The sequence below is a fragment of the Typopeltis vanoorti genome, chromosome 4 (assembly GCF_054136105.1).
Source record: "Typopeltis vanoorti isolate ZY-2024b chromosome 4, IOZ_Tvanoo_1.0, whole genome shotgun sequence".
Lineage (NCBI taxonomy): Eukaryota > Metazoa > Arthropoda > Arachnida > Uropygi > Thelyphonidae > Typopeltis > Typopeltis vanoorti.
The window spans coordinates 31,393,101-31,408,478 of NC_143552.1; the positions used below are offsets into that span (position 1 = coordinate 31,393,101).

At 38.5% G+C, this 15,378-nt stretch overlaps 1 protein-coding gene across 1 annotated transcript in view; it reads left to right on the plus strand.

Moving 5' to 3' along the window:
• nanos (RNA-binding protein nanos) overlaps positions 1-13,715 on the plus strand; it is a 40,656-nt gene extending 26,941 nt beyond the window's left edge. The window contains exon 2 of the mRNA XM_090391054.1: positions 13,243-13,715. Coding sequence (XP_090247180.1) covers positions 13,243-13,634 — 392 coding nt within the window. The 3' untranslated portion in view covers positions 13,635-13,715. The remainder of the gene's footprint in view (positions 1-13,242) is intronic.
• Positions 13,716-15,378: the final 1,663 nt, after the last annotated feature.

A 15,378-nucleotide genomic window follows, 5' to 3' on the forward strand; every position in this document is an offset into this window, starting at 1 on the left:
TTACTTGGGAAATGGATTAAAAACCAGGTTTAAAATAGCTTGGTATCTTTAACAAGTCAGTCTTAAGCATAGTACACCTCATTTAATTTCTTATGGCCAGTGTGCATAACTCTACAGTTGGCAGCATTAACTGGTAAACCATAATTACCTTCAAAGATTACCAGCTATTTCAAATCATCCTGTAACAACTTTGCATCAGAATTTGCTGGCATTACTTCCCTAATTTTGTGTCATCAGCAAATGCTTGAATAACAGTACAATTTATAGAAAAGCCTCTTAGCAGAAGTTAGTGGAAATGTAGCTATTTCCCCCTTTTCTTTGTGATATCCTCCCCCCTCCCCATACACCACTCTTTTGGCATTATTGTTCAATCATTAGAGTATTCAAGCTACCAGTTGATTGTCAGTCAGCTAATATCTTGGTATAGAACTTGTCATACAGTATTCTATGACATTTCTTTGCAAATTTATAACTAATTAAATGTTTTCTCATTTTTACACTCATTTTAGCCTTGAATTTTATTTTTAACTGAATGTAGATTGATGGAAAAGCACCTTTAAAATGGTATTGGGAGCAACTTTGTTCACTACCTTTTTGTCATCCAAATGACACTTACTATAATAACTTAAGATGAAGTTGATCACCTAGCATACTTTCTTCTCTTCCAGTTCCTGCAAAATATTATTATTACATGACACCTCCATTACATTTCCAGTCCATTCCCATTTTCTTCATGTTGTACACTACCTTGTCAAATGCCTTTTTGCCTTTTTGACAATTTATGAATTATCTTATAAAATGCAAGTTGTTTCACTGAAACAAGACCTACCCTTCAAAAGCCCATACTGTCCATCATAGAGAATTATGTTTATCAATCCATTCTGTATTCTATTTCTAATTAGTTTCTTCATTATCTTGAGCATAATGCAAATACAGTAATCAGCCATTTATTCAACCTTGAAAACAATGACTCCTCAATTAATTTACTCTTGCATATCAGCCAACTTCTCTGTAGAGTTGCATGTCATAGTACTTCAATAATATGAACCCATTGTTCAGATAATTGAAGGGTCAGATAAATGGTAGATGACTGTACACAGACTGGTCTATAACTGTAAATGTCTTTCCTAGAACCATATATGGATTTTTATTATTTTGCCTTTTTCCCACTTATCAGCAGGGCCATGCCAACCTGAGGGTGCAAAGGGTGCACTGCACCTGGGCAGCAACATTGACTTTAACACGACATTAATTAATATAATATTAATAACCCTTACTTTAAATGTCAGACAGGTGGCCGATAAAAGTTTGCACCCGGGCGGCAAATACCCTTGGTGCACTCCTGCTCATCAGGAACATTTTTCACTACAAGGCTCATGGTTAATCCTTTTGTATATTCCTTAAATATGATTTTAATTTGAACTGGTTGCGATTTGAGTCCTTGCAAGTGACATGTGGTGAATTCAATAGGTGCACGGTTAGCAAGAAATATAGGATTCTGTATGCCTATTTTTTTATACATAACATAACATAAATGACAGAACTGATCAAAGATATGGTGGGACAGTAGTGGTTCTGTACCTTTAAAAAATTTCCTAAGTGTAGTAAAAATATTTTATTCACTCTCAACGTGATTCTTAAAAAAAAAAAAAGTGTTTGGCAGTTGTTGGACAATCTTTGCCTGTCCAGAGTAACTTCCTCTCCCCATCCATGATTCATTATTGCATTTTTAACTTGTGGGATAGCTGAATTTTAATATAGATATCCTATGTGTTTATTCATCATTGCTTTGTGAAGAGCATTATTGTATTGGAAGGTGTTAGTGCCTAACCATGAAATTGCTATCTAGAGCACTCCTAATTCAGAATATTGATGTATTGTAGTCGTGATCCATGTGCCAGTACCTCACATCTAACTTCATTATTGGGACATCATTCAGGTAAATAGCACCTCCCAACCAAACACATTCCATCATGCTAAAAGAGCATGTATTGCAACTTGTCAGTATTGATGTTCTTTGGTTAGAAAGACCTGGATTTGAATCTGGTCTAACACACACACATATAGATCTATATATATAGATCTATCTATATCTATATATAGCTTTTTTTTAATTTTTTTAATATTATTAATATACAATAGAAGATAGCTAACAAGGACTAGTTACATATTATAAGTATATATATTACAGAGAAAGAAACATTTTCCTTTTGGGTATACAATAGAGCAAGGGTTCTCAACCTTTTCCAGTGGCACCACTATATTTAATTCAAGATATTAGATGTACAGTACCAGTAAGGCAGTGGTACATGTACCATAGGTTGAGAACCCCTGCAATAGAGAATGCAATAAATGAATTCAAAATTTACAGTTCAGTTTCAGTCTGAGTTATCTTTCAGATGAAGCATATTGTCGTCGTCAATCCAGAAGAGGGGTACCAGTTGGATGCCACTCCTCTATGAATTTTGCGACAGTTCTTGTTAGTACTCGAGTTTCAGTGAAAGCCTGCTTTTTAGTTTCTGACAGAGGATATACATGAGGGTTTGTGCAGTTTCAGTGATGGATGGGTGCTGGTTATTTCTTCTCTGTTTTAGGGAGAAGCTGTAGATGATGGCCTTAGCACAGATGAAGAGGAAATTGCATGTTCTGTGTCTGTTTTCTTCTGTTTGGACTAAATTCCAGTAGTCTTCTTGACCGTGTGCATAGTTACAGGTGCTAGAGACAGTATTCAGGGTATAGGTGATTATCACTTTGTTTGTGGGACAGGTTAGATATGTGTTCAACGGTACCTGAAACGTCACAGAATAGACAGATCCATTTCTCTTAGCTTAAATTTGTAGAGCATAGAAGGAGTTGGCAAGATGTTATGCCATAGTCTCCACTGTATGTCGGAATCTGGTTTGGCACACTTCGATTTATATGGCAGATCCCACTGAAAACTGAGTGGATGAGAGGGTTAAGGATGAATGTAAGAAGGGTGAGGTTGGAGACACTGACATGAGGAAGTGGTATATTTTCTTGTAGTTGGAGGGAAGAATTGGAAGTGAGGCTTCAGATTGTACAAGATGAAATATCAGCCCCGAGCAATTTCTAGAAGGAATACAGATTTCCTGAGGTGTAGCGATATCTGGATAGGCTTTTATAATGGAGGCTTGCAGCTGTTGATATTGCTTTCAGTTTTGGGGTTCTTCATTGGTAGGCTTGTGAATATTTTCCACTTTAGGGTCTGGGTTAGGAGGTCCTCTATGACTCTTATTCCTGCCCTGTTCCATGTAGGGAAAAGAAAGGGCTGGCCAGTTGTGAGACTTGTTATGTTTCTGTTCGAAAATAGTGGTTCTGTAAGTACAGCTGACTCTGCTGATCCTGTAAGTGTATGATGAAGTCCTGTGTTTTTGTACTGCTGTAGAGCATCTTTGTAAAAATGAGGTAGTTTAGGAGGAGATGGTGCAGAATGGCCAATCGGAGGATTGTGGAAAGTGTAAGTCCTCTGGTGGATGATTTTTCGTGATGTAATCGAAGGTGGTTACATAAGTGCGATTGCATTGAAGTGTCTTTAGGAGGAGGATATTCCTGAAGGATCTAATCTTGTTTTCAAGGGAAATCAGACCTTGACCCCCTGCCCCTTGCTGAGTGGCTTGCAGAGTAGAGGGTATGTTGTCCAGTGAGTTTTGTTTCAGAGGAAACGTTTGATTTCCTTTTGAATGTGGTAGAGAAATTCTTCTGGAGGTGTGAGTACTTTGAGGGTATGCCATAAGACACTCGCAGCCATCTGGTTAACTATTAGTATTCTTCCTCTAAGTGAAGATATGGAACGAATGCTGTTCCATTTACCTAGCACCTGTTTAAAACGTGCAGCTGTGTCCAGTTCAGTGTGTTATATATTTTGGTGTTGCCAAGGTGCACACCTAAGTATCTTTGTCCTTCGCTTGACCAGGTACATTCAATCAGAGAATTATTTCTAGACTTCCATCTGCTTGACTACAAGCCCGTGGTTTTTGCAGAATTTAATTTGGCCCCTGAGGCTTGTGCATATAGTCTGTGTGCTTCCTCGGTTACTGTCATTTCTTCTTCATTTTGGACTATTACAGTGACGTCATCGGCATATGCTGTTAGGGTAATTTTTTGATGTGGCTCTATTATTCTCAGGTTCATTTGGAGATGATGGTGTCGTGTTCTCTTTTTAAGGAGGGTTCTATGGCCAGTGTGTATAATTGTCCGGAGACAGGACATCCTTGCTTGATCCCTCGAGAGTATGACAAAGTGCGAGTGAGCCTGTTGTTGATTTTTAAACAGAGGTGTGCATCTCTGTAAAGCAATTGCACTGTTTCAATGATGAGAAGACCATAGCCAAATGCCTTTTAGAACTTCATAAAGGTACTCGTGCCCTACCCTGTTGAAGGCCTTCTCCTGATCAAGGCTGACGAGTGCTAGGTTTTCATGTTGGCTGTTTGCGAAGTGGATGATATCTCTTATTTAATGTAGGTTATCATGTATTGATCTTCCTGGGACAGAGTACATTTGATGTTGGCCAATAACTTCAGGCATTGTTGGCTTTATTTGGTTTGCTATAACTTTGGAAATGATTTTGCAATCGGTATTAATTAGGGAGATTGGACACCATTTTCGGATACCCGTGTGGTCTCTCTTCTTTGGTATCAATCGTGCTACTGAGGTCGTGACGGATTGTGGGAGTCCATTGATGTAGGCTTCTTGCAGTGTTTTGAGAAGTGGTCCGAGTTGATTCCAGAAGACTCGGAAAAACTCTGACGTGAGACCATCAAGGCCAGGAGATATGGTCTTTGGCAAAGATGTGCATGCGGTTTTCAGTTCATCTAGTGTGATTTTGTTTTCTAAGTGGTTCCAATCTGTTGCAGAGATTTATTTTTTTGTTTCTTTCAGTATTTCTTGAATGGCATAATGGGATGTTCCTGCAGTACTATATGCATTCTTGTAGGATTTCAGAGGTGATTTTACTTGGATCTTCTGTGATGCTGTCATCTTGAAGTCTGATAGCAGAGATGGAGTTGGCTGCCTGGCATTTTTTTCCAAAAAGAAAAAATATTTTGTGGGGGCATCTGAAAGATTTATTTTTGTATGCCGCGATCTAAGTAGGGCACCTTTTGCCGATAATTCTGCATGATTTGGAAGGCAGAATGATATTCAGGGCTTTCTTCTGGAAGATACTTGAGCTGTTCAAGTTGTCGGATTCTAATGTACCTCTGTTGGTTTTTCTGGTGACTGTACTATTAACTATTAACATTACTGACATAATGGGTGAAGCAAAAGCTTTTCATATTCCCGGCTATCTTGAGAGTAGCTGTGAGTTGAGAAAGTTTGAGCTAATTGCTCGCCCTGAGTGGGCTAGGAGATTAATCCTCAGTGTTGGGGTTGAGGATGGCTTTAGATCTTTTGTGCTTAGAATAGTCCATTGCATCATAATCAGCAGCCAGTTGAATCGATCTGTTAGGGTGCACAGTTGCTTTTGAGAAGAATTTGGTTGCTATAGTCTTAATGAAAGTATAAAAATAGGGGATCTCCGTGTCCTGGTGCAGTTGGATAGTTCGGATGAACCATGGGGCGCCCAGGATCATTCTGAGACACTTGTTCTGGATGTGTTGCAATTTGATAATATTCGAGTTTGAAGTATGACTCCAGGCCGGTGAAGCATAGATGAGTATTGGACGAACCATCAGTTTGTATATGAGAAGTTTGATTCTGGTGCTCAGCTTACTGTTTCTGTTTATTAGCGGGTAGAGCTGGGCTGTGGCTTTTGATGTATTGGCACAGAGATTGCTGATACTGATTGTGAACTGAAGGTCAGTTTTCTGTCTAGTATTACACCAAGATATTTGATCTCCGTTTTCCACGGAATTTTAGTGTTGAAACGGAGAATATCTTCTTTAGAAAGCAGTAATCTTCTTGAAAATAGGACGGCTATGCTCTTCAGGGGATTCATAGGAGTCGCCATTTGGCGAAATATTGTTCAATTTGCAGTAGGTTTTCTTGCAGTTTCTTGATGGCTAGGTGAGGCTTTAAAGATCTGGCTAATAACGCTGTGTCATCAGCGTAAAGAGCTTTAATTGAAGATAATGGGTTGTGTAGTATATCATACAAGAATAAGGAGAATAGGATTGGTGCTAGTAAGGACACTTGTGGAACTCCAGCCAAGATGTGTTTTTGTGTCGAGACTACTCCACACAGCCTTACTTGCATGCGCCTATTGTAGAGGTATGCCTTTGTAAGTTGAATGATTCCAATTGGTACACCAGATGATATTAGTTTGTATAGCAAACCATAATGCCAAACCTTGTCAAATGCACTGGCTAAGTCAAGGAAAACAGCCCCAGTGCATTGACGCCAGTTAAAACCTGTGATGATGTGTTCTACCAATCTGTGTATTTGTTGCGTGGTGCTATGCAATTGTCGGAAGCCAAACTGCTCCTCAGGCAGGATATTTAATTGGAGTACTGAATCTTGAAGCCTAGTAAGAATTACCTTCTCGGCAATTTTGCCGAGATTAGAGATGAGGCTGATTGGTCTGAAATTTTGAGGCAAACTGGGATCTTTTCAAGGTTTATGAATTGGTATTATGTATGCCAATTTCCAGTAAGAAGGGAAATATTTGTATTGAAGGATGGAGCTGATTATATTTGTTAGATGAACAATAGCTTTACGTGGTAGAAGGTTTATAACTTTGTTGGCGATACCATCGGGTCCAGGAGCCTTTTTATTCTTGAATTTCTGAATAATAGCATATATTTCAGCAGGTGAGGTGGGTGCAATTTGAGTGGAATGTGTGAGAGCTGAATTGAGCGAATATCTGACATCTGACGTTATGGTGCATCTTGTATATATGACTAATATTGAGGTGGTCGTATGCAGGTTTGCATTGTTTTTCAAGATGGTTTGCTATTGCTTCAGCTTTATCAGCATCAGTGTGGATGAGACCTGAATCTGTTTGAAGAGGGGGAAGAGGTTTATTTCTGTTTTTAATCTTTCGGATAAGATTCCATATGGAGTGGTTGTCAGTGGAGATTGGAAGTCAGTTTTTCTTCCCAGAGTTGAGTTCTATGTGCTGCGAGGGCATCTCTCACTGCAGAGTTGAACCTGTTCAAGATCCGTTTGTCTTGTGGCACCCTGGTGTTGTGGTATCTTTTTCTAGCCTTATTTTTTTCTCTAATCAGATTCATATCTTCAGGCAAGTGGTTGGATTTGCAGGTAATTGCATGGGTAGTAACTGCTGCACAGGCTGCTGTAATCTGTTCTGTTAGATTTTTAACAGCTGTTTCAATTTCCTCTTTTGATTTAATGATGGGAACAGGACTAATATATTTTGGAAGTACCTTGGACAGCCTTTCCCAAGGAATGAATGAGTGAAGGGGGGGGGAGATAATTTTTCAAGATTTCCTAATTTTAACCGTATTGGGTTATGGTCTGATGATAGATCATTAATTGTCATTAAATTGTATTGGAGTCTGATGTGCTGCAATATGGCTATGTCCAATACATCAGCCCTACCATAAGTGTTGTGATGGTTGGATCAGCAGGACCTATTACATAAAGGGTGTTGAAACCAGCATAGTTCTGTAGTATCTGTCCATTTTTGTTGGTGGAATGGCTATTCCAGGTAGAATGCTTGGCATTTAAATCACCTGCCACAATGATAGGCTCACCGGTAACAAATAAGGTGTTCAAATCCGAGAATAATAATGATTTTTGTGGGGGATTATATGCTGCAAAGATTTTTAATTTGCCGACAGAACTCGTGAGAATCTCAATGCCAGTGACCTCAAGGTTGGAGGGATGTTTGTGGAGTGATGAGAGATGAAATTTTAATGAAAATTTGTGCCTCCACCTCTGTGGGTTGATCTATCAGTTCTGTACAATTGGTATCCACAAATTTTGGGATTGTCTGAAGGTCTTAGGTGCGTTTCATTTAGTAAAAGGACATCTGGCTGATGTCTTTGGACAAAATTTTGAAGTTCTAGAATCTTATTTCTCAAGCCGTTCGCGTTCCACGCAATGATCTCTAGAGATTTTGGTTTTAGTTTGTTACTTCATTAGTGAGCGCTGAAATGATGACTTAGGTATCCTTTAGAAATCTGTTAGTAGAACTTTGTGAAGGATTCGATCTGCTAAAATCGAACAGCATATTTGCCAAGAAAGAGGTAATGATAGGTCAGATTTGGGTGTGATGCTGACTGTTCTAGGGATGTCTGTTTAGGGCGAGTTACATCCGCATATGTCCTAGACTGCTGTTTTTGAGTTGTTCTTTTGGGGGCCTCAGTTTTCAGTAGATGGGCTTCTGAGTCTTTGTTCTGAACTATAGGAGGCTGTGAAGTAGTCGCTGATGTAGGTGTGCTAAGAGAGGAAGAGTATGTTCCTTCTTCAGATTTTCTATTACGTGGATTATGCAAGCATCCTCTGTAGTTGGCAGTGTGAGGACCGCCACAGTTGGCACATTTGGCCGGGGTAGATTTTGGCTTGGAGCATGTGTTTGTTGGGTGACCGACCCCACCCTTCAAGCATTTAAATTCGGCCCTACACATTTTCTGGGCATGACCAAACTTTTGACATCTATAGCATTGCCCAGTTGAAGCTCTTTTTCTTAACGGTTCTACCGAGATTTTCAATCCACAGATGGTCGTCAGGTCATAAATGTGTTTGTAGGTTTGACTGATCTCAATCAACACTAGTGGCATTGGGGTCTTGTCCCTCCTGATCATTCTGCTGACCTTTACTGGTGGTAAATCAGTCTGGTGCAGATGTGCAGTGATTTCGTCTGTGGAAACATCTTTTGATACACCTCTAATCACTACCTTGAGATTTTTTTCCGAACCAAGTGAAAATGTATGATACTGAATACCTCTGGTATTCAATTCAGATGTTAACCGATGATAGTCCATCACAGTCCTGGGGTGAATTTTAACACCATCTGTGACATTCTTTGCATGGTGATAAGAGATCTGTAAGTTGTTCATTGTAGCCCTTAGCGACATCCATTTATTCTTTTCACGCAGAATAATCGGGGGGATCTTTTCCCTTGAGGAGGTAGGAGAGTCTGGGACAGAGCCATCTTCTTCCATTACATCCACATTTGGTGGTTTAGAGCCGCAGTTTTGTGCTTTTTTTTTGCGTGCGCGAACCTCCTGATAATCAGTGTGGTCAGTAAGGGATTATCCTCAGCAGTTGTTACTATTTCGGTAGCGCTGTCTTGAAGAAGTTCTAAAAGTTGAGAGTCATCTGTCTTGACTCTCGACTTCTTGTATATCATGAACTACTACCTTTCCTGGCCATTTTGTGTGAAGCAGATTTCCTACGTGTTTAAAAATTGCTAGGAGCTGCTTAAAAGTTCCTCGTACGATGCATCCATGGTTAGACCCAAGTTTTGTTCTGTAGAGCAGGACATGACTTTCCCTTTCCACAATAGTAATAATAGACAGTTTCTAATGCAGTAAATGGAGCAATGAAACAATGGCGATACTGATGGCAGTAGACCTAGCGTATCGCCCTTGTTTTGAAAATTGTTGACTTACCTACTTAGCTGATTATTTGGACCTGTTTGAAAACCAAACCGGTTGACTACACCAGTAAAACTATTTACTGCTAGTAAATATACTCGTTAAATTCCTTGAATCACATTTTATGTCAAAATCACGGATCATATATATATATAAACACTTGGCAACTTTTTTTCCATTTTTCCATCCTCACCTCCTGGTGACTGTAGATCTGCGTGAAGGATTTTATTTGTGACTTTAGGTGGGGCCACCATGTTTTCATTGGTACTGTATTATCCCCCTTCAAGTGAGTGTGATTGGTTGTATTAACGCCTGAGTGTTTTTTATGTAATCTGGATCTTTCAGGAGGGTATTGTTGAAGATCCAATAGGCTGCTTCCAAAGATAATGAAAGTTGTAGCTTGACGAAGCAATGATCTGAGATGTAGGAAGGAATGTGTGAGATGTTTCTAACTAGAGAAACAGTGTGTTTGGTAATGTATCTGTCCAGTCGTGCTTGGTAGAGTGGTCTGTTAGTTGCTGTGATTGCTGACATCCATGTGTAGGTCTTCTTATCTGGATGTTGATGCCGAAAGACGTCAATGAGTTCATTATTGTTTTATAAGTGTTTGAAGTTGGTTTATTAATGAGCTACGATGTTCAGTACATTGAAGTCTTTTTCTTGGTCAAGAGTGCAATTCAAGTCCCCAGGCTATATAATGATATGTTCTTGGTCAATGCTGGAAAGATGGTTTTGAATGAAATCCAAGATTTGTGATGCCATAGAACCCTGCTCTGGTATGTAGATATTGAACACATGCAGGGTATTATGGTTGGGTGGTTTTATGTGAGCATACAAGGCGTATCCTGGTATATCAGCTATCCTATTTAGTTTGTAGGGAGATTGATGATGTACTCCTAAGCTGACTCCTGTTCCATGATGTTGTTGGGTTGCAGAGTGATGTAGGTCATAAGGCCACTCTGCCCATCTTCTAGATGGGCAGAGTGGCCTTTTATATATTGCCAAACATATAGATAGAGGAACGCCTGTGTGGCTCAGTGGATGTGGCGTTTGCACACAACGGCGCTTGACCGCACGAAAGAAGACTGTTTCGAATCTAGTTGTCGACTAGAGGCAATTTTTCTAAGCCTTTTTTTCGAAAGGGTTAGTCGATCTCTGGCACGGGCAAGCGGGTTTTTTCTCCCGTAAACTCAAGAAAATCGACCGTAGAGCCCAGATTATTTCAGATATTAATAATTATAATTGCATTAATCTCCTGAATTTAATTAAGGTTGCAAAGTATATATCGTGGGGATTCTCATATAAAGGCGGTTAAACTAATGATGCATTTGGTTAAAGGTGAATCCTTGCACTCCTATACACCCCCATCCATCTGATTACGTAAAGAATGCATTTTATCACTTTCAAAAGTGGCTTTACAATAAGAGTTGAGATTAAATTAAACACTGCTGTTACAGTTGCTAAATGAAACGATCATCACACACATCACAATAAAAAATAAAACTTTTATTGCCAAATATTTCCTGATAAAATTTAAGGCTATCAGTGGTAGGCAGGCTATTAAACACAAGGTAGAATCAATGGCTTATTTAAAAATAAAAAATAAAAATACAAGTCGCGTGATTGTATTAAAAAACACCATGGTCAACACACATGACAAAGTTAAAGGCTGGTTATATGACGTGCTGCATGCGGAATTCACATCATTGAGCATGTTCGCCCCTCTACACACACACACACACAGCATTCATGTTGCTATTATACCATAATTTGTTTTTCGTTTAAAAATATTTATTCGCGAATTAAATTACCGTCATTCTTTTGCCGGAATCCTGTTATATAGGTACTGATTGTTGAAGCTTCCCCCCCTTCAACAAACAGTTGAAGGTGATATGAGGGAAGTGTCCATGACTACAAAAGAAAAATGGCCCTCCTCCTATGTAACAGATCTACCTATTCTAAAGATAAGCGATCTCCTTCTCTTCTTGGCGTCTACCGAGTTCTCCCTTTATCGCCATTTCTCCTATTTCGGACAAACTAAACGTTCTGTGGGGAAAAGATTGTAAGACTATCAATCTTACATCATTAAGAAATCTGAGAAGCCTGGCACAGCATGGAATTGACACCAACCACAGAATCTTATCTATAACACGCCTACTCCACTGATGCCGCTTCAGAATCTTGAAGAAGAGTGCTGAAAGCGCTGCTAATCTGAATCGAAACGACTGCCTCTTTACCGAAAATCTTGGAGGCTTCATTATCATGAGACATCAGTAGTTTTGTTTTTTCTCATCAATTATTACAGTGCGTTGTTCGTATCATTATTTTTTTTTTTATCGGTTAACGTTCTACCTTGTACTTACTAGCTTGTCAACTACTGATGACCAGTAAATTTCAGGTAGAAATATTTGGCAATATTTTTTTTTTATATTGCATTTTAATAGTTTCATTTATCGTTATTGACGTGTAAACTAATCTAAAGGATCGATAAGTAGAAATTAGGACGACATTGTTCAATTGGAACAGGATGCGAATATGCAAAAGGAAGGTGTATAGTGATATTTTCCTTTGGACTAATATATAACACCTACTTAAGGCTCTGACCCCTAACCTCAAACTCTCTTAAGGAGAGTCTTAGAAAGACTGTATATTTTCCTTTAATGAAAACATCTTCAGTGCTGTGTTTTATTTCCTAGCGCTGGTTGTTTGAGATAATTATTAGGCTCGGGGAATAACATCTTTGGCCTATAGAAAAACGAATTCGAATTCTTCTAAGATGCGAAGAACCTTTTCATTAGGTCTTTCAACTGAAGTTCTTAGCCGATCACATTTCCTTCTCTTCTCATCCCTCCCTTAGAGGGGTACAGTCCCCTAATGCGCAGTTTACGACGAATTAATGCAACCGGCTCGTCACTCCTCTGCTGCATCCCCTAAGGGCAAGTATTCATGACTGTAGATCCATGTGTGTTCACGGGCTGGTTTGCCTGTTCTGAGGTACGAAAAATCTGAGTTTATCCCTACCACCGTATGAGACTGGCTAACTGACCTTTAGTCGAAAGAGACCAGATAAAGGTTCCCAACGTCATAACGGGATCGAACCCCAGGTCTTTTCTACCAAAGGGCTTCGTATACCGACTGAGCTACTGAGGCTTTGATCACATTTGTGATTGAATTTATTTATTTTTCCACCTCTGCAAGACAAACTGTCCAGAGAATAAACACGGTTACCAGATTATGTGATATTTTCAAACAAGACGGTTATTCCTATCATATTAAGGTTTTTTGAAACCAAGTTACTTGGCCGTGAGGCTGTTGAAAAAAGTTAAAGAAAGATTAGTTGAAATTGTTATTCAAGACCTCCAGGAGTCGAGGCTCGTTGGAGGGATGTCTGCTTTAGACGCTACACTCGCCTCCTTCGGTAAATGCCTGCCATGGATTTTCCACTCTAATGTAATAAACGCTGTGTTGATACTGTATTTTTCTGATTTTTGAATTCTCAGAAAGCTTGAAGTGAATTAGCCTTTAAAATTTTAAGGTGATCAAATATTTCATAATTGGGACTTAATCCAAATGTACAGTTTGGTGCTGCTTTCTTTCTCTTCATATGCAGTTATATTACCTGCTTATTAGAGATAATTATTTGTATTTTGCTCATAGCGCATATTAGTGGTTCAATAGTGTGTATTTTATTATGATGCTGCTGCTATTTCAATTTTTATAGAGGAGGATGACCGTCATACGCTTGAAGATGACTTCCATCTGAATGGTATTGATTCCGATTATCTCCCAGTTGAGAAGTCTGTACAGTTAAAGGAGAAATCTCCCTCCAAACTATCTTCTGATGCCACCACCATCCGTCAGTTTGAATGTGCGTTCTGTCGAAATAATGGCGAGGATACGTCATTTTATAAAAGCCACATACTCAAGGACAAAACCGGTCGCATAATATGTCCAATCCTACGAGCCTACAAGTGTCCCATCTGTCACAACGATGGTGGGGATTATGCTCACACTATCAGATACTGTCCTCGAAATTCCTCCCCTTTTTTTTCGACTGTAACTGCTTTAAAAACAAGGCGCTTGGCAACTGGCAAGCGTCGGAGGAAGTATTAGATATTTTGAAACATTAGAAATGAAGTCTTTTATTTGTTTTGTTATGTGAGGGAGAATTTCCCTAAATGTATTTCATCTTGACAGAAATAAATACCTTCTGGTTTTTTTTTTTTTTTTTTTTTTTTTTTTTTTTTTTTGTTAATAGCCCTTTTCATTGCCTTGTATATCACTAAGGATTGTACACAGAAATGATTTTTCATTTGAATCAATAAACACATTTCTTTTAAATATTCCTGCGTTATTAAATCCAATTGAAACACTAATTCGCCATCAAAGATACCAACCAGTTCAAATAAACAGAATTTTCCATTGAGGTATGGGGGATGCAGAAGTATTGAGAGGAAAGGTTTCGCTCTGTTCATTAGTTTTTTAAAAAATAAAGTAAGAAATACTGTGAAGATTTTAATTGATAAATTTCCTAGCAGAATGGGATTTTAGCCAAAAACATTGAGCAATTTACATTGTTCAATGTATTTGACTACAACGCTCTACTTTGGCTTTTAAAAAGGAACCGTTATTTTATTTTATTTTCGCATTCTTTCACAGGGCGTCATTATTATACTTTAGCATGGTCTTATAATCGGCCCAGTAGCAACTCTAGCCAGATTTAAAAAAATAATAGAAATAATAAAACTTAATCTTTTATATTAAGAACGATAAGTGGCGCACGTGAATTAATATTGTTTTCACAGTTCGCATTGTTGATGCTTTTTTAAATAGTTCGAATGCCTGTTTTTTTTTATATATAACAATAATTGTTTACTGATTGGCAACCGATCAGAAGTACAGTATCTCTTAAGGGTGAGTAATTTCATTAATTTGTTGACGCTCTTTCGGGAGCGGTAGGTATTTTCAACTTGTATGGTAAATAGTTATTAGATTAAATCGAACTGACGATTGTAAGTCAATAATATAACAATATTGCTAAGCCTAATTGAATTTTGTTATATGGGATGCTATACTAGTTACTGTTGCTATATGATCGTTGTCATATTATTGACTTAAAACCATCAGTTGGATTTAATCTAAAATAATGATTTACCAGTTGATCTATTAATGCAGTTATAGAAATTACTAACCTTAAATTACCATTTGAAAGAACAGCATAGATGTTTGGAATTATCGCAGAAGCATATAGGACTGATTTTTAGGCCTTCGTCCCGCATTTTGAGCTCACTAATTATTACGCGACGCATCCATTAATTATCGGCTTAATAATTATCGTACTTGTTATGACAGATCGTGTCGTCTGACAAGCAGTATTGCCAATTTTAGCTCTTTTGGAGCTGGAGCTAGATCTAGCTCTTCTTTTTCTTCCCTAGCTCCAAAAATTTTAATCTAGCTCCTTCAGAACTAGTTTCAGCCCTTTTTAGTTGTTTTTATAACTTACTGTTAAAGAAATTGTTTTTAATAGTTTTTCCAGATGTTCGAATTTGATAGGGAATTGTATTGTACATTTGGTGCGAGCATCGTACACGTTTCAAACGCATGACGACGTCAGTCAGTCACGTGGCCCAACAGTCTGCCATTTATCTTAAAGTTGAGAGCACTGCTGTGCTACAAATTAGTCTTTGCACAGTGTTCTGGTTGGTAGTTACGATAGCGAGGGGGAAGTTTTCAAAGACTGATCGTAATTCGTTGCAGTAAAGAATTATATACCCTTCTTCAAAAATGAGCAAAGAGAAAAATAAAGCTTACAAGCAAAAATTTAGGAGGCATTGGTTGCAAATGGGAATGTTTAGTA